Source organism: Miscanthus floridulus, chromosome 2 (assembly GCF_019320115.1).
Source record: "Miscanthus floridulus cultivar M001 chromosome 2, ASM1932011v1, whole genome shotgun sequence".
In the NCBI taxonomy this organism is placed as follows: Eukaryota; Viridiplantae; Streptophyta; class Magnoliopsida; order Poales; family Poaceae; genus Miscanthus; species Miscanthus floridulus.
Window position 1 is genome coordinate 132,036,909 of NC_089581.1, and position 26,087 is coordinate 132,062,995.

At 45.8% G+C, this 26,087-nt stretch overlaps 1 protein-coding gene and 1 pseudogene across 4 annotated transcripts; one reads left to right on the top strand and one right to left on the bottom strand.

Annotated features, from left to right (window-relative positions):
- The window catches only part of LOC136537082 (putative disease resistance protein At1g50180), a 43,356-nt pseudogene extending 24,631 nt beyond the window's left edge, over nt 1–18,725 (bottom strand).
- Nucleotides 18,726–18,858: 133 nt separating this feature from the next.
- LOC136539709 (uncharacterized) lies at nt 18,859–25,648 on the top strand. 4 transcript variants are annotated; one of them, XM_066531672.1, is made up of 12 exons: nt 18,859–19,034; nt 19,127–19,196; nt 20,162–20,213; nt 21,155–21,240; nt 21,318–22,158; nt 22,782–22,878; nt 22,952–23,082; nt 23,387–23,618; nt 24,064–24,199; nt 24,579–24,673; nt 24,782–24,905; nt 24,978–25,648. In XM_066531672.1, the coding sequence occupies exons 1-12, from the start codon at nt 18,958–18,960 to the stop codon at nt 25,044–25,046; spliced, it is 2,010 nt and encodes a 669-aa protein (XP_066387769.1). In that variant the 5' UTR covers nt 18,859–18,957; the 3' UTR covers nt 25,047–25,648. The 4 variants fall into 4 exon arrangements, with proteins under 4 accessions (XP_066387769.1, XP_066387770.1, XP_066387773.1 ...); XM_066531673.1 differs by having other exon boundaries at nt 21,158–21,240; XM_066531676.1 differs by lacking the exon at nt 20,162–20,213 and having other exon boundaries at nt 18,978–19,034.
- The last annotated feature ends 439 nt before the right edge of the window (nt 25,649–26,087 follow it).

A 26,087-nucleotide genomic window follows, 5' to 3' on the forward strand; every position in this document is an offset into this window, starting at 1 on the left:
AGGTACATGAAATGAGTTGGGGCATTGGTTAGCCCAAAAGACATGATTAGATACTCATATAGTCCATATCGGGTAGTAAACGCTGTCTTTGGCACATCTTCACGTCTGATCTTAATCTGGTGGTAGCCTGATCTTAGGTCTATCTTCGAAAATACCTTAGCTCCCGCAAGTTGATCAAAAAACAAATCAATTCAGGGTAAGGGGTATTTGTTCTTGATGGTGACTTCATTTAATGGCTGATAGTCAACACATAACCTTAAGGTTTGGTCCTTCTTCTTCACGAAGATAGCAGGGCATCCCCAAGGTGATGAACTGGGTTGAATGAAACCCTTGTCTAACAACTCTTGTAGTTGTATTTTTAATTCTGCTAGTTCTTTCGGTGGCATCCTATATGCTCTTCTGGACACTGGTGATGTCCCTGGTTTCAGATCAATTCTGAACTCTACGTCTCGGTCTGGTGGCAGACCAGGCAGATCATCGGGAAAGACATCCGTAAACTCACATACCACTGAAATTTTCTTGGCTCCTTCAACAATAGTTGCACAGACTGTTTCCACTGTACTCTTATGAAAGGGAAGTTGGATGAAAAGTTGGGTTTTGCTATCAGGTGCATTTACCCTTATGGTTCTACGCAGGACATCTATGATAGCCCCGTGTTGAGTTAACCAGTTCATACCAAGGATCACATCTATATCTTGATCCTTTAATATCAGCATATTGGTAGGGAACTCATATCCTCCCAAATCAATAGGTACATGCTGAACTACCTCCCTTGTATAGATTCGTCCCCCAGGCGACTGTATATGATAGGGTTCTTTTATTTCCCCAATAGCTATCCCATGCTTCACAACAAATGTACGATTGATGAATGTATGGGATGCACCAGAATCAAATAAGGTAATTGCAGGATGCTTAGCAATGGGAAACATACCCATCATAACTAGTTCTCCTTCTGGAATAGATTCCACTTGAGTATAGAATACCCTTCTAGTTTTCTTCTCAGCCTGACCCTTCTGATTGTTCTGAGCATTGCCCTTGTACTGATTCTGAGCTTGATTAACAGGGGCTTTGGGTGCATTAGGATTGTTCTTCCTAGGATATGAACATTCTCAGAAAAAATGTCCGGGTTTACCACAATTATAGCATGGAAAATTGTGATTCTGGGGAGTAGCATTGCGGTTTGCATTATTTGTATTGTTCTGCTGCTGCGGTGCTTGATGAGTATAAGGCGTATTAGTTGCAGGGCGAATGAAGATCTGTTGCCTGCTTTGGCCTTGTTGTGGGCAGAATGGCGTACGGCCATGATTCTGAGGATGGTATACTATCTTCTGACGCTTGCCACTTGATGATCCGGAAGCAAATATTTTCTTCTTCTTCGCCTCCTTGTGTTGGCGGTAATTCTCTTTCGAAGCGATAGCAATGTTGATTGTCTCATGGTAAGTTGCATTACCACAAGTTGCCATCATGGTCTGAAGTTTAGTGTTTAGGCCTCTAAGAAAATGATTCTTTTTCTTCCTATCAGTATTCACATACTCAATAGCATACTGCAACAGGTGGTTGAAACGCCCAACATAATGCATCACCGGGTGCTCCCCTTGCTTAAGAGCCAAGAACTCTTCTAACTTCATGGTCATCACACCATTCGGAATATAGTGTGCCCTGAAGGCATCCTTGAACTCCCTCCAGTTGATTTGGTGACCAGCAGGCTGTACTGCTACCAAATTTGCCCACCAGGCACCAACAGCTCCTCGAAGTTGTTGTGTCACAAACCTAGGTTTCTGAACCTCGGTACAGTGAATCAGCTCAAACTTTTGCTCTATTGTCCTAAGCCAATCGTCTGCTTCTAAAGGTTCGTCTACCTTAGAGAACACCGGTGGACATGTGTCAGTAAAATCCACATAGGTTGACTCGTTGTTTCCATTATTACGACGGCCACGATTAGGGTATGGTGCCTGCTGGTTCTGGGCCAACTCCCTTAACAGCCAAGCATTCTCTGCCATTGAGTTGACGAGTGCGGCTATGTCATCTGCCATAGTCGAGGGCATTGGTGGAGGATTTGGGCACTCATCATCGTCATGTGAGCCACTAGCACCAGTTCGGGTGATAGGACGAGGCATCTGTTAGAAAAACACATTTACTTACATTATTCTTTATTAAAAGCATTTAAAAGGTTTCATGCTACAAAGGGTTCTTATTTATATTACATGTCTTGTATCCCACAAGACAACCCTGGTTTTCTAGGAAAGTAGTAAAGGAACTACTACTACTCCAAGCTCTCAGTCTTCAGCATCCATGCCCGTATCGGACGAAACCTCATCTTCATCTGAGAAGTACACTAACTCCTCAGGATCCTCCTCCTCTTCTTCATTCTCGACTTCTCCTGGATCTACAATCATTTCTTCATCTGTAACTTCACCATCCCCATGAGGAGGATGAAGTTGAGCATACAGCATATGGACATTCTCATGAAGAATGGCATTGTCCATCTCCAGGTCCTCTACGTAGAACTCCAACTCATTGACACATTCATTGGCTGCATCCTCTTGTGTCTAGGCTTCATTCCGTAGCTCCATGGTCATGGTGATGCCCCTTTGCATTTCCACTAGCTCTTCTTGGTCTTTGGCATGAGCTCGACAAAGAGTGTTGAGCTCCTTGTTAAGGTTCTCGACGTTGGCGGGGTTGCTTGAAGATCCTTCCTCTCCTAGGTTCTTGGAACTTCCTTCACCAAGCTCGTGGTTTCTTGGTGCCAATTGGTGACGAGGGACTCCATGAGGTCCGGTGGACTTGCGTGCGGTTTTCTTGGTCTTTGCCATAGCCTGTAGGATTTAAGGTAGGACTATAAGAATAGCTTGAGGATAATGGAGGTTAGCAAGAATGGGATTGACATTACTTACCCAACCACTATTAAGGGGAATTATTATGCAAGGTGCTCAAGCATGATGCATGAATCGATCTTACGAATCTAAGTACAAAAGATTTATATAATCATAAGTACTAGATTTTTAATACATAGGACAAACCTAATCATATTATCCGCCACAAACTTTTCAAATAAATTAGGATTAAGTCTAGATCAAAGGTAAGAAGAAAGAAATTTAAACTTTAAAATATCAAGTTTACTTTCTTTGATCCAAATCATTTTAAAGGTTTTCCAAAGTAACCTACAATGATCTTAGATGGGAACCGCTCTGATACCAGCTGTGGCAGAACCTCCTAAGGAATCGGGCCCACATGCACCTATTGTTGTCTTAACAGACCTCGGATAACGTACACGAGTTCCCAACAACTCAACAGGTCTGTCGGGTGTCCTCGGAAAACCCGAATCATCCACGATTCTCTTTTCAAACAGGATCCCAATCATAGTCATTGCAGATTACAACAGTTTATTCAAATATATACATTAGAGTAAAAGATAGCGGAAGTCTTAAGATAACATAGTTTACAAACCAGTTGTTTTCAAACTTACAATACCATAAGTGTCATACAACCATAGTAGCAGGATAATATTACATTAACTTTATTTATCAAACAAACTAGTGCCTTGTCCAAAGGCCATTCATCACTCCTCATCATCATTGACTTCAAACACAGACATGCAGTAGGGACCAAAACAAGCCTGCGCATGCGTTTCACCTGCAACAAGGGTTAACAAACCCTGAGTACAAAGGTACTCAACAAGACTAACTCGACGTAACGGGGTGTAAGACTTTAGAGATGCAGGGGTTTGGGGCAAGGTAAGGATGTAGCAAGATTCAAAAGTTCTTTGCCAAAAGCTTACTATTCTTCATTCTATTTTCAAGTTTTACCACTAAGTCCTTTTTGTTCATTATCTCAACTAAATATACATTTCCTATATTCCATTCCTTCTCATGCCATTCTTTTTCTCATATTTTAGTAATTCACCAGTCCTGTATTGCTTCTGTAATGAATCGAGTCTCCATATCCGCGGAGCACCGGTAATTCGAATTGATTCAAGTCCTAACTGGGGATTCCTTATCACACGACATATGTACAACTTAATCTTGCATATATCAACCTCGCTACCAGATCCTCCTATACTAAGCCGTCTCCACGCCACCCGAGAGCACAGCACACCTCAAATTCGGCCACATTCTAGCCACGAGGGTACACGCTACTCTCGCCATCTCTCCACTCCCAGTGCGTGGGCATTCGTCTTAGTATCGGATTAGCCGAAGTAGGCTTACCAGAGTATGTGACCAGTACTACAAAGTGTCTCGTTCAGAAGATCCACAATGAGTGGCCTTTAAGCGACATAGTCGGCAACATTACTCAAAATTCAAGATAAGTCACCTGACTAGTCTCTAGTTCATTCTATCTTCTTTCTTTCTTTGGCCAGTATGCCATCTTTGATTGTATCAAAACTTTTACTTTGAAAGCCTACTATAAAGCATACTAAGCATTCTACGCCTTTATAAATGAAAACATCTTCAAGGATGGTAAACAATTATCAAGGTAGGTAATGCATCAAGTAGGTACCATTTGAATTAAACAACTTAATGCAATAAGTAACATAGGTGATAAACTTTTCAAAGTAAACAAGGTAATGGCTTAATGCATAAATCGGGGCTTGCCTTCGTTGACGGTCTTAGGTTCCGGATCAGTACCATGATTATCGAATCCCGTGACAACCGGGGATTCTTCCAGAACTTGCTCAACTAGAATCGTTTCACTCTCGGGTTCTACATGAAATGATAACATATGCTTTAACATGATGATAATGTAAACATGATGCTTTCATGGTACAGGAAATGTAAAAACACCCCGCAAAAGATTTTATTTCACGGTACCGTTGCAAGCCAACAAAACCAACTTGCAATCCTACCATCAAGAACCACATATGTGATTTGACCAAATGGATCTTGAAACCCTACTAGTCACAAAACATGACCAAAACAAGATCCAACACTAATCAAACACTTAGGGTTGTCTTTATCTATTTTTGAATTAATTTGGAATTAAGCCCAAAAATGAACTTGTTCCAAATGACCTGAAAATTTTATGTAAGATTCCTCATGACAAATTAGTGTACCAAAACAAATTTCATAAATTTTGGAATTATACAGTGACCTACAAAAATCATGGAAATTGCATTTTTCAATTAATGGACTGAATATTTGAACATTAAAAATTTATTCAAATTTCAAGTTTCAAATTTTTAAATCATACTAGAACATGTACAGAAGCTACATACAAAATTTCAGAATTTTTGGAGCTATCATGAATTTCCTACAAATTCCCAAAGTTTCAGCACTATTCACAAATTCAGAAAATAAAAATCTTCACTGTTCTTCCTCACTCGCACTGACAGCCAGGCCCCACTGTCAGTGACTCAAAGAAGTCATGGCGGCGCTGCCCTCACTGACCGGCCTCAAAATGCGCCGACGGTGACGCTCCGGCGAGACAGACCTCACCAAAATGATCTACACCCTACTACGAACCCATCCCCATCCTTGGAATGGCAGAAGGTACACCGGAGAAGACCCCATGTCGGCCATGGCGGCTCGAGCACATCGGCACACGGCGTAACCCCGGCAAGACTGCGGTAGAGTCAAAAGCGAAGTGAACTTCACGTTCAGTGGCTCACCACGGTCACGTCGGTGGGCTTGGTGAAGGCAGAGATGGTCTGGAATGGCCTAGCCACGTCGAGGCGATGGTGGCGGAGCTCCGGCCGGGCTCGGGGAAGAAGCAGTTGCGCCGAGCGACTCCGGCCAACCCAAGTGGCATAGGCAAGCCGCAGAGAAGCGCAAGGCCAAGGTGATCGCGTAGGCATAGCTGGGCACGACGGATGCTGCTCGACGGAGGCTACGGCGAGCGGCGGAGCAAGCTGGCGGTGGAGCAGAGCAGAAGGGGAAAAACGGGAATGACGACGGCGGCGGCTGCTATTTATAGCCGGGAAGGTGTTGCCCGGCGTCGACAGCGCACGCCCGCGCTCGCCACGGCACCGGCTGCATGTCAACATGCGAAGAAGCGGAGAAATCCGATCGGTGGTGACCTCCGCGTGGCGCCGGCGGCAAGCAGAGAGGTGGAGGTTGATTTTTGAAATAATTACAAAACTGCCACTGCGTCCATTTTTCAAATTACTCACAAATTTTCTAAAGAAGTTGAAAATCTCCAAAACTGAAAGTTGTTCAATTTTTCAAACTCTACAACTTTGCTTCTAGAAATATTTTCAAATTCTACCTCCATTTTGAAATTTGAATTTGGGGTGCATTTGAGCATTTGAATCATTTCAAAATTACTCCAAATTTTATATGTAAACTTGAAAAACTTTGAATACCAAAGTTGATCTACATAAAATAATCTCCAACTTTTCTTTTTGCCTCAACCCCAAATTCCACATGGATTTTGAATTAGTCAAAAGGGGTAAAAAGGACTTTTATAAATTGAATTTGAATTCAAAATTGATTTGTCTTCCTTTTACTTAAATTTTGATTTTTGACCAGTAACATGGCCCATTAGGGTTATTTGAGTCAAATGACACATGGCCTCACATGATCACATGAAATTTGACCCTTGTGGTCATGATCTTTATTTAGGGTTTTTGAAACACATCACATGAAATAACAACATTATGAAATAAACCTTATTTAGTGAATGCATTCAAAACTTTATACTATATGAATGCTTTGCAATGCACATGATGACATGTCAATTTTTAGTGCCAGGTCAAAACACCAGAGGTGTTACAGTCATCTCAACCTTCTTGTTTGATCTAGCCTCTAGCCGAGCCCATAGAATCCCCATTAAGGGGGAATCTGTTGGAAGGCGTGTTAAGGAGCAACAGAAATGCCACCCGAGGGCTTTGCCGACCCTGTCACGAGCGATGGGACTAGATTTTGTTTGAACATCCCCATTAGTGAGCTCATTAAGTGCATCACTTGAGCCATTGAGGCAAGTGACGTCGCCTCAACCCCTCCGGTTGTGAAAAACATTGACAGGGCAACAATCACAAAAATGAGCCAACCCTTGACCGAATCCTCGCCATGCGTGGGGGCTCTAGGGAGGTTGGACTTGCAAGGAGACTGAATGCATGGTCATAGAACAATAGCTAAAATCCTAAGGAAGGGATACGTGCGAATACAAGAGTAGTTTCGCTATCCTCTCTTCGGTCTCTAGTGACATTCGACCCCAGCAACCGCAAGGGGTCGGATCAAACTCAGGGGCTGATAAAGGTATAAATACCCCCTTTTTTGAAATAATCGCTGCATCGGACCTCTTCCTCACATTAAGGTTAGTTGCAAGGTTTGTGGGAATGAATAACCGAGCATGCCTGGTCAGACTGCAAAAAACCCATGCCCCGACGGCTATGGTAACTTTGCTCACAAGCATAATCAAAGTTTCCCTCTTACACACCTTGGGCCCTACGGTCTTAATGAATGGAAGGATTAGATTGCATGAGCCCCTTTTTTGAATGCAAAAAGGGAAGAAAGCAAGTTCAACCAAACGAAACGAAATTATGAATTTGTTTAAACGAAATGAAATTATGAAGCTATTTTCAAAATACAAAAGAGCCGACACTTGTCCATAGATTACAGATAATATCCATCAGACCTATTCGACTAACTACCCCCTCCGAGGGAGAACCATGTCTTCAACTTTGCTCGCCAGGGTTTTCGCAAGAGGAGTCACCGCTGCTTCTATTTCATCTAGCTCAGAGGCTTCATAGCCAGGCGTGAAACCGAGGCTCATTGCCTCCAAGTCGATGCTTTCTTCATAATGCGAGCATGCGATGGCGAAGGCTTAGGTGATCCCTGAGCAAAGTGCTTCCTTCTCTAGCTGGTGCACCCACGCCATGATATCTATGGCATGGGCCATGAGCGAGCTGGTCCCCTCTGCCTGCACCACCTATAGGTCATCACAGACTATGCTAAGGGCAACCTTCAGGACATCGAGCTCGTCGCTCTCCTCCTAAAGAAGACTCCTCGCCTTGGTGAGATCCATGGCTAGTCTGGTAGCAGCACCCTCAGCCTCAAGCTTCTGGGCTTTCGTGGTCCCAAGCTCGGCCTAGAGGGAGCCGATCCTCTGTTGCGCCTTGTTGCACTCTCGGACGGCCTGGTCGCACTCCCCGCGGGCCGCACTGTGCTCCGAGCGGAGCCTCTCCGTAGTCTAGCATAGCTCGTCTCGCTCCTTGCGAAGCCGGGCAACCGCCTTGGCGTCTAGTTTCACCCTCTACTCTAGGGCCACGGACCTCTCCTTAGCTTCTAGCCTGAGATCCCGCTCCTTCTCGGCCTCAACCAGGAAGTCGATGTTCCACTAGCGGGTCTTGGCATCCCGCTGGAGTAGCTCGTCCTGCTCCTTCCACACTTTGGCGGCCTCCTCCTCATCCCGACATGCCCTCTCCAATAGTTCGTCAAAAGACTTCTCGGTGTCCTCTGCGTCCCGGCGGGCCTCGGCCTCCCACCGTCGAAGATTGTCAGCCTTCGCAGCAAGGGGAGTCAACTCGGCCACCCTCTGTCTGAGCTAGGTGGTCACATCCCAGTGCAGCTATACCTCATTAATGAGGCGGTCCTAGTCCTCCTTGTGTTTGTGAAGGAACAGGGATTTCTCCCGGCTACGAGCAATAAGAGACTAAAAAAGACGGTGGCCAGAACACAAAAATAGATGAAGAAAGAGGAGGGCGAGAGGCAAGACTAAATGAATACCTAGGTAGTGGGAACGATGATGTCTCGCAGGGCACCCTTGGCCTAGTTCAGAGCTTCCAGCATGGCCATGATCCCCTCGTTGAGACTCCCGCTCCATGCCCTCGGTGGCATCATCGAGGGTGAAGAGTTCCGATGACGGGTCCTACAAACTCCCCCATCGGAGTAGGGGCTCATCCCGCATGGGTGGGTGGCTGCCCCCCATGTTAGGACTAGGGACAACTCCCTGCTAGTCTCCTCGGCAACCACCATGGTGTCCGGGGGTCCCTCGGCCATGACCCCCTCCATCCTACCCACGACGAGCGTCGTCACTTGGGCCGCTGGTAGCACGGGGCATGCCGCTGCTTTGAGCACCACCACTATAGCTTTTGGCTATGACCCATCCTTCATAGCCACCATCACCTCTGCCTCTGCCTCCGTCCGCAGGACCTGCCTGAGCGGCCGATGAGGCTGTGACACTGGCTCCGCTCTCGCCCAAAACTGGAGCGACATCAGGCGATGGCCCCCGCCTTGCCTGAATGGTGATGCTCTTCTTGGGCGCTAGTGCTAAAGAAGTGCCTTGTCTAACCCATCTCTCGACGCTGTAGAAGAAACAAAAGGCGTGAGTCACAATTAAAATAGAGAAAACAGAAAAGCTGGTGACTTACGTTGGCGCTGTTGGGTGGTGGAGACATTTAGGGGATGAACCCCTGGGCCCCTGCTCTGCCTCATCGGGGCAGGACTGTTTTGAGCCCGCCCCTTGCTCCTGGCTAGAGGGACCCACCTCCCTCATGTCTGGGGGTGCAGCAGCAGAGCCACCCCCCTCCACCGACACCGCGGGTGCGGCGACAGATCCGCCCACGCCTGATAGCTCTTGAGGCGCGGCAACGAGGCCACCCCCATACGCTGGCACCTCAGGCATGGTGGTAGACCCGCCTGCTCCTGCTATGTCTTAGGGCAGGCCGATGGTTTGGTCCATCTCTGTTGGCCCCGCAGACGCGCTTCCCCCCCTGCGTGGAACGGGAAAGGGCCCTGCGCAGACGAGTGGATACCTGTCAGCATATCCTTGCTCATCAGGTCATCCCACTCAATGTCAGCAACTACCTCATCATCCTCATCATCATCGCATCATCATCATCATCATCACTGTCTGTCTCCCCTCCTCGCTCCCGTGCCTGCAACTTCCATTGCTTCTTCCTCCTCTCGTCCTCCTTGGCCTTCTTCTACCACTTGGCCGTGGTGCGATTCGCCGCCGCCACGAGCAGGTCCTTCGGTAGTGGGGCCTAGCGATCCATAAAGACAAGTCTCCTCAGCTGGTCCCCCTATCTCAATATCAGCATCAAGGGGTCGGGAGTTCAGTTAAAAAGAAGGCACGGGGAAAGAGAACTTATGAAGTCAATGTACCCTGGTTCCGACCGCATTGGAGGATGCCCCCGCACTAAATACACAAAATCAAGAATGGCACCGGCATCATCCTGCAAAGGCTCCATCGCCTCCCTGATGTGCTGCGCCACTTCGGAGGGGGAGAGCACTCCCTCGGTGAGCGCCGTCCCATTGAGTGACGCTTCGGGCACCATCATGTGCAGGAGAAGTGTGTGCCTCATCAGCGGCGCCACTCTCCACGCTTGGTAGGCACCGATGATCCCCAACCCCTTCATGCCCCTCTCCTTCATAATTTAGATGGCAGTGAGATGGTCCTGGATTTTCTTCTTGTCTTTCTCTGGAACCCCCCACTTCCTCCACGATTCCGGGACCTCTTCGATGAGGCACCCGGTGAACTCCGGCAAGGGGGCGACCGCATCGTTCCTAACATAGAACCAATTCGAATGCCACCCCTTGTTAGAGGTTAATAGACGCATCGACGGGTACTCATTGACCCAATTGTTGTGGAGCTGGATGCCGGCGCATCCCATCGACACGTTCTGCTCTTGCCTCTTCTCTCGCTTCTTCAAGAGGGTGACGGCGAAGAAATGCCGCCACAGGTCGAAGTGGGGACTAATCCCCAAGAACCCCTCACATAGGGCGATGAACGCGTAATGTGTTGGATCCCATTAGGAGTAAGGTGTTGTAGCTCCACAATGTAGTAATGCAGCAACCCCTGAAGGAACTTGTGGGTGGGGTGGCGAATCCCTGCTCGTGGAAGTGAGCAAAGGACACAACGTAGCCTTCGGGCGGCGGTGACGCGTCCTCATTGCCGGGCAGCTGCCACTCCTTGGCGGCGGTCCGTGCGCAAAGAAGGCCATGGCAAATGAGGCCCTCTAGGCGCTGGAGGGTGACATCGGATCTACACCACGGCTCCATTTAACGATTGGGGTGGATGGATGCGAACTTGACGGCGGCTGAGATTCGGATGCGGGAGGCTTAGATGATTGGCGGCAAAGGTTGTAGATGCAAAGCAAGGAGGCAATGTACGAAACCCTAGGTGCGAACCCTTTGGTTTTATAAGGGCGACGGATGTGAGGAAGGCAACCGTTCGCCTAGATCTCCGCGCCTACCACGATTTGCCACCACGTCACCACGCGGGATATGCGTCCCCAATCCCTATCCTTTCCCACCAAAGTTGCGTCGGACGTTTCGCCTTTCTGGGAAGACCAGGACTCTTTACCAGTAAAAGGATACGAGTCAAAAAAGTGTTCCTCCGGCCCACCTGGGCCTAGGAGTTCGAGGGCTGGCCCATCAATGGTTTTGATGACCATCCCAAGGCAGTCTTACGACGAAGGATGGGCCTATGAGCGGCCAAAACCCAGGCACACGAGTGTCACAAGCATATCGACCCACGATGGCGCTGCCCTGCTGTGGTACTATAGCCGCTATAGAGGCAGGCACCGAATGGCTCACCTATCGGACTGTAGCCACATACAGGGGCAGGCGCCAGAGTCAGCCCTGCTATGTTATCTAGTCACTGTTACAGCACGATAGTTGTACTAGGACTAAATGAGTAGAGTTGTATATATAGTTTACCACTTCAACTCAACAAAGAGAGTTTAGATTTGCCATCTCCTATATAGAGCTCCGACCAACGCTAGTGCTTGTACTGTGTGTGTGCTCTGTTCTCCCTCTCTTCTTCTACCTCTGACCATAGTGTGTGGTCGGACATTGTCGGGGACCAAATACCGGGGTACCCAAAGAGGAGGAGCTAATAACCATCAAATGTTGATGCTTCCGAATAGACAAGAACGCAACTACACTTCTTGCCCAAACGACCGAAGGTTGGCTCCGCCTCGCCCGACCCCCGAGGGCTGGACTCCGCCTCACCCGACGTCTGGGGGCGGACTTCGCCTCGCCCAACGTCCGAGGGCTAGCTCCGCCTCGCTCAACCCCTGAGGGCTAGACTCCGCCTCGCCCGACATCTAGGGGTAGACTCCGCCTCGCTCGACGTCTAGGGGTAGACTTCGCCTCACCCGACGATTGAGGGCTAGCTCTGCCTCACCTGATGTCTGAGGACAGGCTCCGCCTTGCCCAATGTCTGAGGGCTGGCTCCGCCTCGCCCGATGTTTGAGGACAGACTCTGCCTCGCCTGACGTCTGGAGACTGACTCCGCCTCGCCTGACGACTAAGGGCTAGCTCTGCCCCGCCCAACGTCTGAGGACAGGCTCCGCCTCACCCGATGTCCGAGGGCTAGCTCCGCCTCGCCTGACGTCTAGGGGCAGTCTCCACCTTGCCCGATGTCCGAGGGCTAGCTCCACCTCACCCGATGTCCAGGGGCTGGGCTCCGCTTCACCCGACATCTAGGGGCAAACTCTGCCTTGCCCGATGTCCAGGGGCAGACTCTGCCTCGCCCGATGACTAAGGGCTGGCTTCACCTCGCCCGACGTCTGAGGGCAAGCACCGCCTCGCCCGACGTCTGAGGGCTGGCTTCGCCTCGCCCGACATTTGAGGGCAGACTCCGCCTCGCCCGATGTCTATGCGCTACTCCTTCATAACTATGTGTACGGATAAGGCAGGACACTCAAGTCAACCACAATACCGAGGACTATACTCTGCACGCCTGTAGGAAAGTACCGTCAGGATACGACCAAACGTGCGCTTTAAGCCCTTCTAGGCATGTCAGAACCCAAACAGTGTTGTGGGCGCCGATATTTGTCCTACAGTGTTATGGGCGTCGGCATTTGCCCTCGGACATGAATCCTGACAAAAACATATGACAACCACTACGGTCCAGGAGGAAACTCATGTCATCTACAGTAGCGACCGTGAGGCCTCTACTCCATCTGCTCCCCGTAGGGTCGCAGCTCCACGCTCTAGCGCGCTGTGCCACCCGCCGGGGTGGGATGGGATGTGACCGCTTGCTGAACGAAGCCAGAGCATGGCCCTATCAGGATCACCGAACGTGCTATCCCTAGCACCGTCTGCCGTGTCAGCAGGGCAGGCTCAAAGGAAAAGGAAGACCCGGCACCTTCGAAGGACTTTCTTTGCCTCTGATTTTTCTTCTTTCTCCCATTTGTAGTCCCTGCTCCCCCTTGATCTATAAAAGGGAGGGCAGGACATCCCACTAAGGGGACGGATCAATTCAATACACCACACGTCACATAACACACAGCTGAGCAGCAACCAAGCTCTCAGCGTCCTTTCAACCTTTCCATCAGAGACTTAGGACATGTCCCTCTCTCGACTGTTTGTACCCCTACTATGAACCTTTCAGTGCTAATAACACGAGCAGCAGTAGCAAACTAGACGTAGGGACATTCTGCCTAAACCGGTATAAAGCTTGTGTCTTTTAGCACACCATCCGAGCCCAACGTGCAACAAATATAAATTTACTAGTTGGTGTTTACTTAAAACACAGACAGACATCGTCTGTCGTGCTCGACCGTGGTCGGCAAAACTGGTAAGTGGTTGACTCACCTGAGCCGGTGATCTAGTGAGCTAATAATTTGGCCCAAAAACAACACCATGTAATCACTCTAGAAAGTTTTGTTGTCCTCGTGAGGGATACGTAGATGTAAGGACTGAAGCTCTTTCTATGGACGGTTCCTCGGTGCAGAAAATCCCCTCTCGAGGTAAACATGCCTTAGGGTAGGGATGTCCCATATAGAGTTATGGCACTACTGATTCCAAGTCTGTGCCCCATATATCTATGAGAAAATTTCTTATTTGACATTAGGAAAATGAGTCGTTCCTTTTTTTATCCTGAAATTTTTTTCGTTCTCTATTTGACACTCACTTCAATTTTCATCCCTAATTTGACACTACCGTCAAATCCATTAGCTACCGGTGTTAACTGGCTGTTAAAAAGACGTTTTTGCCCCTAGATGTATGCAGACGCTGGCTGGTCTTTTTTTTTGCAGCTGGGCGCATGCATCAGAAGCGGGCGTAGGTTTTTTTTCCTCTCAAATTTGCTTCGCCGCTTTTTTATTTTCTTTTTTTGGTGGTGGCTAGTTTGCAGAAGCTGGCAAGCCGTTTTTTCTTCTTTTTTTCAACATTATACAACATCATTTTAACACATTTATACAACATTTATTTCAACATTTATACAACATGATAATGACACATGATATAGCAAGTTCACAGACCGGCACCACATTAACTTCAAAAACATAACGGTTCACATATACATGCAAGTTCATAGGAGTTCAAATTCACATGCAAGTTCATAGGAGTTCAAATTCACATGCAAGTTCACAGGAGTTCAAATTCACATGCAAGTTCACAGATACATGAGGATCACAGGCTGAGCCTTCTTTTGCTTCTTGTGCTCATTGCAGGGCTAGCAGGATCCACCATTTTGCTTCTTGTGCCCATTGCAGGGCTATCAAGTGGCAGCATAGGAATGGTGGTTTTCTTTTTATTAGGTTCCATTTTCCTTTTTCTCTTCCTCACTCTCATCCTTTTCTGTCTTGATCCTTATGCACAATAATATCCATATTTGTATCTTCACAAGGTGTCTTCTCTAAGTACATGACCTCCTCATCAACACCTACATGCTCATTCTTTGGTACTGGGTTGCAAAGGTACCTATCCTCATCTTCTGCAATATTCTTAGCTGCATTCTATATTTGCACATCACTATGCCACCTTTGATGGGCTCAAATGGTTCAGAGGGATTACAGTAAGAAATGAACATGTCGACAACCTTTGTCTTTGAATTTTTCTCAAAATAGACAACAAATCTTGGTCAGAATAAACTTCAGGGAATTCTTTCATATCATGATCATAGTACTGAAGATGAGCAACTTTCAAATAACCAGGCGGGTACTTCTCTACAATCTTTTCAAGTAAATCCTTATAGTTTGTCAAATCAAATCTGAATCAATAGTCATATCAAAACAGAAACATCTAAAATTCTTTCTAACTCTCTTTTTGTTGCCAAACAGTCTAATTTCTAACAAATATGTTGAATTTGGATTCATCCTGCAAATGAAAAGAACAATCTAAGGAATCAACACTGCTACTTGCACATAACTTTTGCACTGCTTAGATGAATCGAAGGCATTAAGCACTCACCCTTCAAGGAGCCAGTCTGGTTTTGTGCCAGCATTATCAGACCCTCCATGGCCCCCCGAAGCCCGCCCGAGCGTGCTCCCTGCATTTTGAATTAAACAAACATGGCTTCAATTCAATATAGCATTCATCTCTGAGTTATTACGAACTTAGGATAGATATTCATCTGTGCCTTGCATGACCCATCAATAAGAACACGATACGTATAGAGATCAGGTTTATAGCTCTTGCTTATCATTTCATCGAAAATATTTTCAGCCATTTCCATATTCAGGTTACTAGATATCCATACACTATCACTACATTCTCCCTGGAAGATCCGCAAAACAACACCACCAATCCTTTACTTGGACAACACCTAATTCATCACTTGTTCCACTAAAAGTTGCACAAGGTATACTGAACCTAACACTAGCAGTTCGTGCAAGCTACTGAACTTTTTCTGCATTGCTCGTGCAAGCTACCTGCACCCTCGGCGCCCTGGCTCACAGCAACCTCCACGCTCCGCCTAGGGCGGCTCTGTGCAGCCTCCGTGCCCCGCCAGGGGGGGGGGGCTCCTTGCAGCCGCCGCGCCCCGCCGGGGCAGGGGGGGCTCGCCGCAGCCATCTCGCCTCGCTCGAGGGAGCCGACGGCCGGCCGCCGCCTCAATCTGCCACGCCGGTTTTGTCTAGGGTTGGAGCAGAGACGCACTGGAGAGAAAATGAGAAGGAACGGGAGACCTGTGAGAGAAGAGAAACGGGAGAGGAAGGAGGGTAGTTTGGACCCAAAAGATATTATCTGACAGCGTGGCCCATGGTTACTAACGGGAGAAGCTAACAGAACGGACGGTAGTGTCAAATTAAGGATGAAAGTTGAAGTGAGTGTCAAATAGGGAACGAAGAAAATTTCAGGGCCAATAAAGGAACGACTCATTTTTCCAGTGTCAAATAAGGAATTTTCTCCATATCTATAGTCCAATGGTAGAAGGGAGAGTGACCTCTGTACACTCTTTCAACCTGAGATGCCTTTGGTGGATACACCCAATGACTGCCCTATGGAAATTCATTAGGTTCGATTTTTCTACATGGAGAACTCTTAAGAACTTCAACTTAGGCAAGGAGAATGATGAAAATTCAAAGCCAACCAGAGCTCGGAGATTAGGTGTTGCTGGGAACACGTTACCATTACCATCATAGTAGTTTTGAAAAGATGAACGATAGGATACCACAGTATTGGATGATGATTCACCAACATGAACTTCAATTTTCGGAGTACGCAACAGGTCAGTAAGGAGGCAGAAGTTATCAAGTACTTTCAAATGAAAGAACTATATACAAAAAGAATGGAGCGGAAGCCTAACCTGTAGTGCTGTCGATAACCTGTAGTGCTGTCGATGACATCAATGAAACCAACATATCTTGCTTCTTCTACACACCAATCACGCAAAGTATCATGAATCCACAGACCTTGCTTTGACTAACAACTTGAACCAAGCTTCTTTGAGCTAGCTCAGTTACGTACCTGCGTGCTGTTTCTTCCATTTTGTGCTTTGGTGTACTTTCAATGAAGCCTTCTGCTATCCACAAGTCGATAAGATCTGAAACGGATATGGAGTAATCCTCAGGGAAGATCGCAAGATAGAGGAAGCAAGATTTTATATAGTGATTTGGCAAGTCATTGTAACTTCGAGCAAGTACGTCTCTCATTATGTGTCCATCTATAGCAAATGTCCAATCTGATAGTATATCCGACCATACTCCTGCAGTCAAATTCTTTGATAGATAGCCCCACCCCACCCCCCCAAACAGGAAGTGCAAGTGGTAGTCCATTACATTCCTTTGCAAGCTTTCTCCCTAGTTCTTCGAACTCGTCCATGTTATGTATCAAGGACTTTTTGTATGGTGGTAAAGCTTTGCTGCTAAAAAGTTCCCAGCTTCTTTCATCATCCAAGAGGTTCAGTTTGCGAACATAGGTTGGCATTTCAATATGATGTGCAACATCAATCTTCCTGGTGGTTAGCATCACTCTATTTATTTGGTTCCATGTATCTGTTGTCCACACATCATCAAGCACAACTAAATATCGTTTCTCTGTAAGAAAGCCTCGTATCTTCTTTCCCAGTTCATACTCTTGCATCTCACCAATTTCTCTGCCCATGTATGTACCCTCCATGATTTGTTTCATAACATCCTTCAACAAATTGACACCCTTAAACTTCTGAGATACAGTCACCCAAGCAATTCTATCGAAGTGTTGTTTGATTTTATCTGAAGTGCAGACTTTTCTGGCAAGTGTAGTTTTTCCTGCTCCACCCATTCCAACTATGGAGACGGCACTAAGCTTGTTATCCATTTCAATTAAATTTTCAACTACTTGGTTCTGCTCATCCTCGAAGCCGACAACAGTAACGTCATGTGCATTTTGAGGTATAAAATCGTAATCTTGTGGAGACACATCACCCACCACGTAAGATTGGCCCCAACAACCGCGATCCAAAATTAAGACTCATTTGTCCTTTAGGTAACGCTACAGACAAAGTGTTCAATACCTATTTTTATCTTCTCCAACAACAAAATACAAAAGACAACATTTCTACAAATGAGTCTTTAGGAGAGAGGATACTTAAATTGGCACCTAAAATGGATCTTCCATATAAGTACTCCGTGGGAGGCTTACATTTAGGTTGCGCACTAACCCTTCCAATTGTATCCTACCTCGGCGTTACCCAAATCAAGAATTCTCAAACGGTTCGCACTTTCAGATTGTGGAGGGTAATCAGGTCACTTGGTAAGCCAGCGTACCTTGAAACGGCACCGGCGAAGCCCTTCCGGATCCTGTTCCTCTTCTCCATGTAGTCCAAGACTTGGATGACGTTCTCGGCTTCGTACGCGGCGTCTCTGATCTGGCTAACCCAGACAGCGGCACTCTGATTCCCGGATCTCTGCTTGGTGTCGGCGTCTTTGAGGAAGCACTGCAGCCGCTGCAGCTCATCTTTCAAGAACCGGCTTCGAGGGTGACTCCGCAGAGAAGCGTAGTTTCCTGAGCAGCAAGGTTGCTGATGCTCCTGGCCACCGCGGAAACGGCAGGCTCAACCATCGCGCCTTCTCCCTCCCTCCCTCCCTCCCTCTGCTCTCAGAGCCCGAATGCTCTGGTTGAATTAATTAGCGTAATGCTTTTGTTTTGGAATGCTTGGAAAGACGGGCATCCCCGTCACCATCACTGGCATTGCAATCACGAAGACTTTTGTTTTGGAATGAGCATCCGCGCAACTGCTCCGATAGTTGTTTAGGCAGGCGATGTCGTCGCCTAGTGGGTGAAGGAAAAAGATTCCTATTCACCCGTCGCGGCATCTGTGCCTCGGCGTGGGGGTCCGCCGGAACGAGCGGCGGTGCCCAACTGCCAACTCCGGCCTGGCCTGCTTCGAATTCCCCGTCGGCGGTGCTCATTTGCGGTGTGGCAGTGGTACGCCGTGGCAAGTGGCATATCCAGATATCCTGGCGGCGGAACTGACCGAGAGCATGATGGAGAGCGATGGGACTCATGGGAGCGATGGGGCCATTGGGTTGGCCTAGCCCAGAAGAAACTCCGATAGGCCTTCATCAGTTAGCCTGGCCCAGGGTTAGCTTTTTCTCTCTCTTTTTTTTTTTGAGCAACTGCCCAGGGTTAGCTAGGAATGCCGCCCGGTCCACGGGGTCACTCCGGCCTGGAAGCGATCCCAGGCTGCCAGCCCATGAATGCTGGTGGGTTCTAATCCGGCCTACCCAGCCTCTCCTCCACACCCTACGGGCTAGTTTGGCAGCAGGGGCAAATGCAGCGGGAAGACAGCCACGGGTTTGCTCGGGTGTGACTCCCCTGTTTGCTCGGGCGCCGCCGCCGTTTGAGCCGTTTCCCGCACGCGATGCCGGCGACGACGGAGGACTCCCCGGCGATACGGAAGCTGGGGCAGCTCTTCCGGCTTACCGAAGTATACCTCTGGTAAGTCTCCTGTCTCCCCTACCCGCTTCTCAGCGTAGGGTTTGCCGTTTGCGAGGAGTGTCCCGTCTCCTCAAACTGCTCTCTCCCTGCAGGGACGATTCGTATGGCGCTGGACCTCACCATGGCCAGAAGAACTGGCGCTCGGCGGAGGGTGCTCTCGTGGTACGGTCTCTGATCCGCTTTGGTGTAGCTCACTCTTTAAGCTTTCTGATGAGTTGGGGGGGGGGGGGGGGGGGGGGGGGGGGGGGGGCGCTTGTGCTTCCAATAGTATCTGGCTAACCTCGTCGGGCTACTGCTAACTTCTTGCCATCTGTATTATTGAGCAAGAAGGCCAAACACATAATTTCAGGCTTGCCCAAGAGTCTAGTTAACACAGGGAATTCGTTTTGTGTTGTGGTTTGTGCATTGCGCCCAAACAGTAGCCTGTACAGAATGTTAATGGTCGCATGCACTTTAAACAAAGTTCTTATATGATATGACAAAATACCCTGGGCACATCTCTGACAGACTACCGATAAGTGCATAACTATTTCTCCTAGTTCTACCAGGAAATAATCCTGGACCTTGAAATGATTCTGCCTGGTCAGGTTAGAGAACCATACTAAACATTTCCAGTGACCGCTCTTCGAGTATCATTTTTCTTGAAAGCACATTGTTGACATGGAAGCTTGCTACATAACACTTCCTTGTAGTGCTTTATTTAATTATTTACCGATGATCTTTTTGGAAAATTAAGTTGTCTTAAACAATTGTGGCTTCAGTGATGATTGCTGAACTAAGCATTAATCCGCTGCACTTCTCTTCTTGATTCTGATATGTCAGTTATTTGTTGATCAAACTGATGAATGGTTTGCTTTACACTTCGATCTCCTTTGAGAGGAAAACCTGTGAAGGTGTGGACTAGATCATGTATAGACCAACAGCATTATCTTATTAAAACATTTTAAATTAATTTAGTGATTTCAGAATCATTTTTACTCTTCTGAGGAATTCATTTTGTTGTGAAAGAGTCAATAAACTTAGCTGCTTAGCAGACTATGTCAAGTTTGCTACTTCTATGCTGTGTCCAACAAATTCCTATGAGGTCTATAAGGTACATAGCAATTTGACGACCTTCAACTTTTCAGGACTCTCATACAGATAAAACATGCAATGAAGCATCCAATGGCACTGACAAAGGTCAGATGCATTTTCCTTGTATTGTAGTATCTTCTTTGGTCAATTTTCTATACAGAGGATGTTACAATGTATGTTACTTTTTTGTTGGAAACAACCCATTAGGGAAAGAAATCATTTCATTTGAAAAATCTTAAGAATCTGAATCTCGGCATGCTTCCACACCACCAGTTTTCAGGCCACTGTCTCTTCGTTGGATTAAATGATGCTTCTTCTTCTTCTTCTTTTTCTTTTTCTTTTTTTTTTTGGGGGGGGGGGGGGGGGGGGGGTCCTGTTTATAATTGAATCAAGAGATTTTATTGGTCACCTGATTTCTGTTGCCTGACGTGGGACCTGGATAGACTTCAGGTCTGCCTTAGTTGATAAGTTCACTGGCGCTAGTGAAAGAAAAGTAGATGTATTCTTATGAACAGGCAACCACTCAGCATCCAATAGAGAAGGGTCAAATCTTTAACTAAAGTCACAATATACCTTTAGTACTATTACAGGGGCTGACCCCTTCCTGTCTAGTGCTTGTGAGATCATAGGAGATGGGGCGTGGTGGCTAAGATTGTGGATCACATTCGCCAAGCTCCCAGGGTCAATGTGATCTAGGGACATGGTATGCTACTTGTGAAAGTGTCCGAAAAGGCCGGGATGACATTGTTCCTGCATTCCTGGAATGGGGATGACACCCCCAGGGCAAGGAACGTGGCACAGTTCCACATTCCTGGTGACATGTTGTGGATCAAATGGGAGGCCAAATCACCACGGGATTACTGTAGGAAGGGAAAGCTGGCGTTGACAATTTGAGTCATTGTTGCAACATCTGTTCATGGCTCCATGCTCATTTTATGTCATATTGCCCACACATAACATTGTAATAGTAAAATCAGTAGCAGTTATTTTTCCTTTTCCCTTATGTGTCAACCGATTTCTTACTGTGTATATGATCTGTCTATCAGTAGGCCATTCGTTTGTTGAAGATTTGGAATTGGCCAACCTCATGGGTTCTTTGGGGCTTCCTGTTTCATTCAGCACAAGTAAAGTGGTCAGTGCTCACATAATGCGACGCCATGTTACTGTTCCCCTACCGGTTCCATTGCTTAACTCCTTTATGCATTGCAGAACAAGAACACAGGCAACAAGGGAAAGAAAAAAGGAAGACAAGCACCGCTCAAAGCAGCAAACACTCAAATCAATGATGCTGGGAGGATATGTGCCAATACTGAAGATAGAGAAAGTACTGATGAGTCATTGGATGTTATGGAGCACATGCACTCATGCAATTTATCTGGGACTCCGCTGGGTCACAATGAACCCTGCATTGATGACACTGACAAGATGCTTAGGGAAGACAGTCCTTGTGTTGAAGAACAAGAAGAGTCTGGCTGTAGCACCATCTACTCTGCTGACAAAGCCCCTGGCTGTGATGCTAAAAATCAGTTCACTGAACTTGGGACTTTTGAGCTGTCTGATAACTTGGGCAACCCAGCAAAAGAAAAATATTCAATTCAAGAAAATCAAGCTTCTGACAGCGTGTTGCTAGATTCTGAAGAGATGTCAAGGCATGACTGTGTTGGTGGTGAATCTACACATTCCTGTGTCGGCATTTATCAGGAAGAAATAGTGTCCACAAGGGAAGATCAAACATCTGAAGAAACTCTGTCAGTACCCCATGATAATAATGGTGTTGGCCAAGAAGCTAGTCTAAGTTTGGCAGAGCCATCTTCTATTGATGAGCATGCACAAAATTCTGCCAACAACTTTTACTATGACTATGGTGAATGGAGGGTTGTCTGGGATCCATTCTATAGTCGGTATTATTTTTACAACATCCAGACACAAGAGTCCACATGGTATCCTCCTGAAGGATTGGAGGATTTTGCATCATATTGTAGCCCAGATACCACTAAAGAGCTAGTTGAACTGGGATCTCAGTGTACAAGCATAGCACTGCAAGAGAACAGTAAGAACCCTAGAATTTTTGGATTATCACTTTGAGTCTTGTCCTTTGCAGTTAACATTACGAATAGTTATATGCACTATGATAAAACTTTCTACAATATGTAACACTTGAGCATGTAGCAATGGATTGTGAACATTTAATAATAAGGTAGTGAAATCCATTACACACGGTATTGAGTTTTGCACTACAAATGCTGAAGGAGAAAGACATATCTTATTGCATACCTGCAGTATTGGGCCGTTTGGTTGTGCCCCACACAGCTTTGCCTAGCGCCGTCCTCGCTCCCATGCATCCAATTTGGGGTGCCTGGCACCCACGCTGCCTGCAAGGCCGCGATCCAAACATGCCCATATATATTTTGGGAATTTGGTATTCTCAAAATCACAGTAACCTTAATTGTCAATGCCTTTATTGTGACATTAATTATTGCCATTGATTTCCTGTCTGTAGGTGCAAACAAATATATACCTGAACATGAATGTACTTCTTGGGACCATTTTGTAGGGGTTTTGTCATTTACCTCTGTCTCCAATTTACTCATATGCTAGCTTCTTGTTTGGGACTAAAGGCTTTGTTGTTGTTGTTTTAGTATGTCACGCATTTCTTTAATCTCATCATCACAGATATGGCTAGTGATGACAATCATTTAGAAGCACAGGAACAAGATCACTGCATTCATGATTTATCTGACATTCCTGTTGAAAAGCCAATATATCAAAGGTAGGGAAGATCAAACTATACAATGTTTACCAAGTTATTGTTTTTTTTTTGTTAATTCTGTTCATCTATGCAGTATGATAACTACCTCTGACAAAGCACAGCACACTGAAAATAAGTACAGCGATTCAACGCCTATTGTGTTAGAGATGAACCAGGAAGTTGCTAGCACCAAAAAGAAAGAGAGAGTAAGGAGATCTCAATCGTGTAAGGCAATAATATATGGCATCTGCTTTCTAGGAGTTTGTTCCTGTTACAATTTTAGGTTGCACTTATACATAATAGTTTATTGGTTTCTTTGAGCAAATGCATCTTTGCATGACTGCTATGTATTGCCTACTTATGTCTAGGTAACTTTTTTTCTGCCAAGTTATGTCTAGGTAACTAGGTCTTCTAGAACACTACCTTGTTAGCTATGTCTTAGTGAGATTTGCCTAATATTTATTTTCTTGTGTTCCGTTCTTGTGCTCTTTCTACATATTTGCCAACAGCCATTTTAATTGTTCTACAGATCATTCATGCCAAGACATGGCAGGGGACATCTCCAGTGACATCATCAAATACTGGACTCAGCGGTACTCACTTTTCTCACTTTTTGATAGCGGTATAAAGATGGATGAAGAAGGGTGGTTTTCAGTTACGCCAGAGCCAATTGCAAAGCATCATGCATCTCGTGTTGGCGCGGGAGTAATGATTGATTGTTTCACAGGAGTTGGTGGAAATGCCATCCAGTTTGCCACAAAGTACGTCACTGTTATCTTGTAATCGAATCATATGATGGTCAACTGTATCATTTGCTTGAACACTTCCTATTGCATAGCAACTGTTATTTTGCTTATGTTACGAGAATGCAGTGGCTATATGCCTATATCACCTTAAGTAGTATGCTATGTCTACTGCCCAGTTTAACTAAGGCATCTGCTTCCAGTAATATGGCAAGGCTCTTCCTAGTTTTGCTGTTATTTAATATATGGAGGTGTCCTTTTAGAAGAAGGAATAGACTATTACTTAATATGGAGGTGTTATTGTGGACATTTGGAGCATGCTCATCATGTCACTTGAGTTAGTAGAGCTAGCCTTAGTTTTTTGCAGTGTAGCTAAAGGTGGATTTATTTTATGTTATCAATGTTTCTTTTACAGTACTAAAACTTTATTGTTCCACATTAACTATGTCAATTCCTTTTCCAGGTGCAAGCATGTAATTGCAGTTGATATTGATCCACAAAAGATTGATTGCGCACATAATAATGCATCCATTTATGGAGTAAATGATTGCATAGATTTCATTGTAGGTGATTTTGTACATATAGCTCCTCATCTGAAGGTAATGCCTTTTTCTTGGAATTATTTCTTTTAAGTTTGTCAACATGTCGGCATGTCGCTTCCATCAGCTACATGTCTTTGTAGCTGTTTGCGAGAGTGAATTTATTGTTGACCTTGGTTGCATTTGCCCACCCATTTTAGGATAGGGGCTTGCACTACAAATATCTTGATACTTCAAGTCCTACAAAAATCATATTTTTTCCATTTGAACATCGAGATTTTATGGTCCCATGGAGTTGTGCCTATTTTTCTATGATGCCCATCTTTTGGCAGTACCTTCTTTGTGTACATAATAAATGGGAGGAAGGTTGAGGAAGATCTCCTGGTGTCATTTATTTGTGGGGCTAATTGGTTATGCTTAAGCAAACTATTTTCTGTAGGGAGAAACTGCTTTCATGTCGCCTCCTTGGGGTGGACCTGACTATGCCAAAGTTGATGTTTATGATATGAAAAGCATGCTTATGCCTTGTGATGGGTTAGTTCCTTGTTTCTAGTTTTAAGAGAGTATTTTCTTTCAGTTTGTGCTCATTGATGTTTACTTATTTTTTCGTTGATCGACTATACTCATTGTTGAACTCTTTAGGTACTCTCTTTTTAAACTTGGTACTATGATAGCTTCAAGAGTAGTGATGTTTCTTCCTCGCAACATTGACCTAACCCAATTGGCTGACATGTCCTTGTCTGTGGATCCCCCATGGGCGGTTGAGGTAAGTCCATTTTTGCTGATTTTGTGCCAAGCCGACTTTTCCTATAGATGTCACAATGGTCTCTCTCTGCAGGTCGAGAAGAACTTCCTCAATGGAAAGCTGAAAGCCATAACAGCATACTTTGAAGAACAGGACGGTTGAGTCATGCATCGGCACTGGTGATACAAATTATCTTGTTAACTTAGGACTTACTAGCAATTTTGGAGGGACCTTGAGTATAGGAATTAGGACATGTCCCTCTCCAATGGATACAATGAAGGGGTCTTAGGTCTTTTCACCAAAGGACATGTCCCTTTGCCTTCGGTGAAGACAGTATTTGCTAATGGATCACTAACTGTTGTCTAATTCTAACAATTTGCTCGGAGCGCATGATGAAATAGAACCTTGTGTTCGGAGACCCAAAAAAAAGAGAGTGGTTTATCATCTTCACCGAGGATAGATAATTTGTTGTCAGAGATGAGTCAATAGAATGGCTAACCTTCATTGGTATCATAAGCTTATCTCAATTCTCAGCAAGTGAAACTGAGAAAGGAAAATTACAAGGCTGACAGTCGAAAGCGTGGGAGTTAGATAGTTTAATTTTGCCCTATGATAAGCAAGCATGCTTCCTGGTTTATTTCATACATCTACTTGTGGTTTCAGCTGCAATAGTTGTGTGTTCGTGTGCGTGTAGTTTGTGACATCTGGTCCTGCGGGTATGTGAGTGATGCAAATGTATGCATGTGTCGTCCATGTAAATGTAATTTTTCGGGGGGGAAAACGAGACGGCATCAAGGTTCCAACATGAAAAGTTGCTGTATGGATTTCCCTCTAAGAACATACGTATCCCTGTAATGATCATACACTAACATATTTGAAGACAGCGTAGTACCTTATTGGACTGCTCTAGATGGATGCAAAAAAAATTCCTAACTTCAAAATAGCCAAACCGTGAAAATAGGGGAAAACGTACTATGTTTCTATCTATCGCTAACGTTGATTTGCATAAAGAAGGGTGTTTCGATTCACATACAAATGCCTGTATGTTGTACATAATCTCTTACCAAGGGTGCATTTGATAGGGATCTAAATTCTTATAGAAATGTTTTGAATCTAGATTCTCTCAAGAAACATTTTCGATGAAAATGTTTTGATGATAAATCAGTCGTTAAACCATTTGACTAGGAGGCTAGATTCTAATTC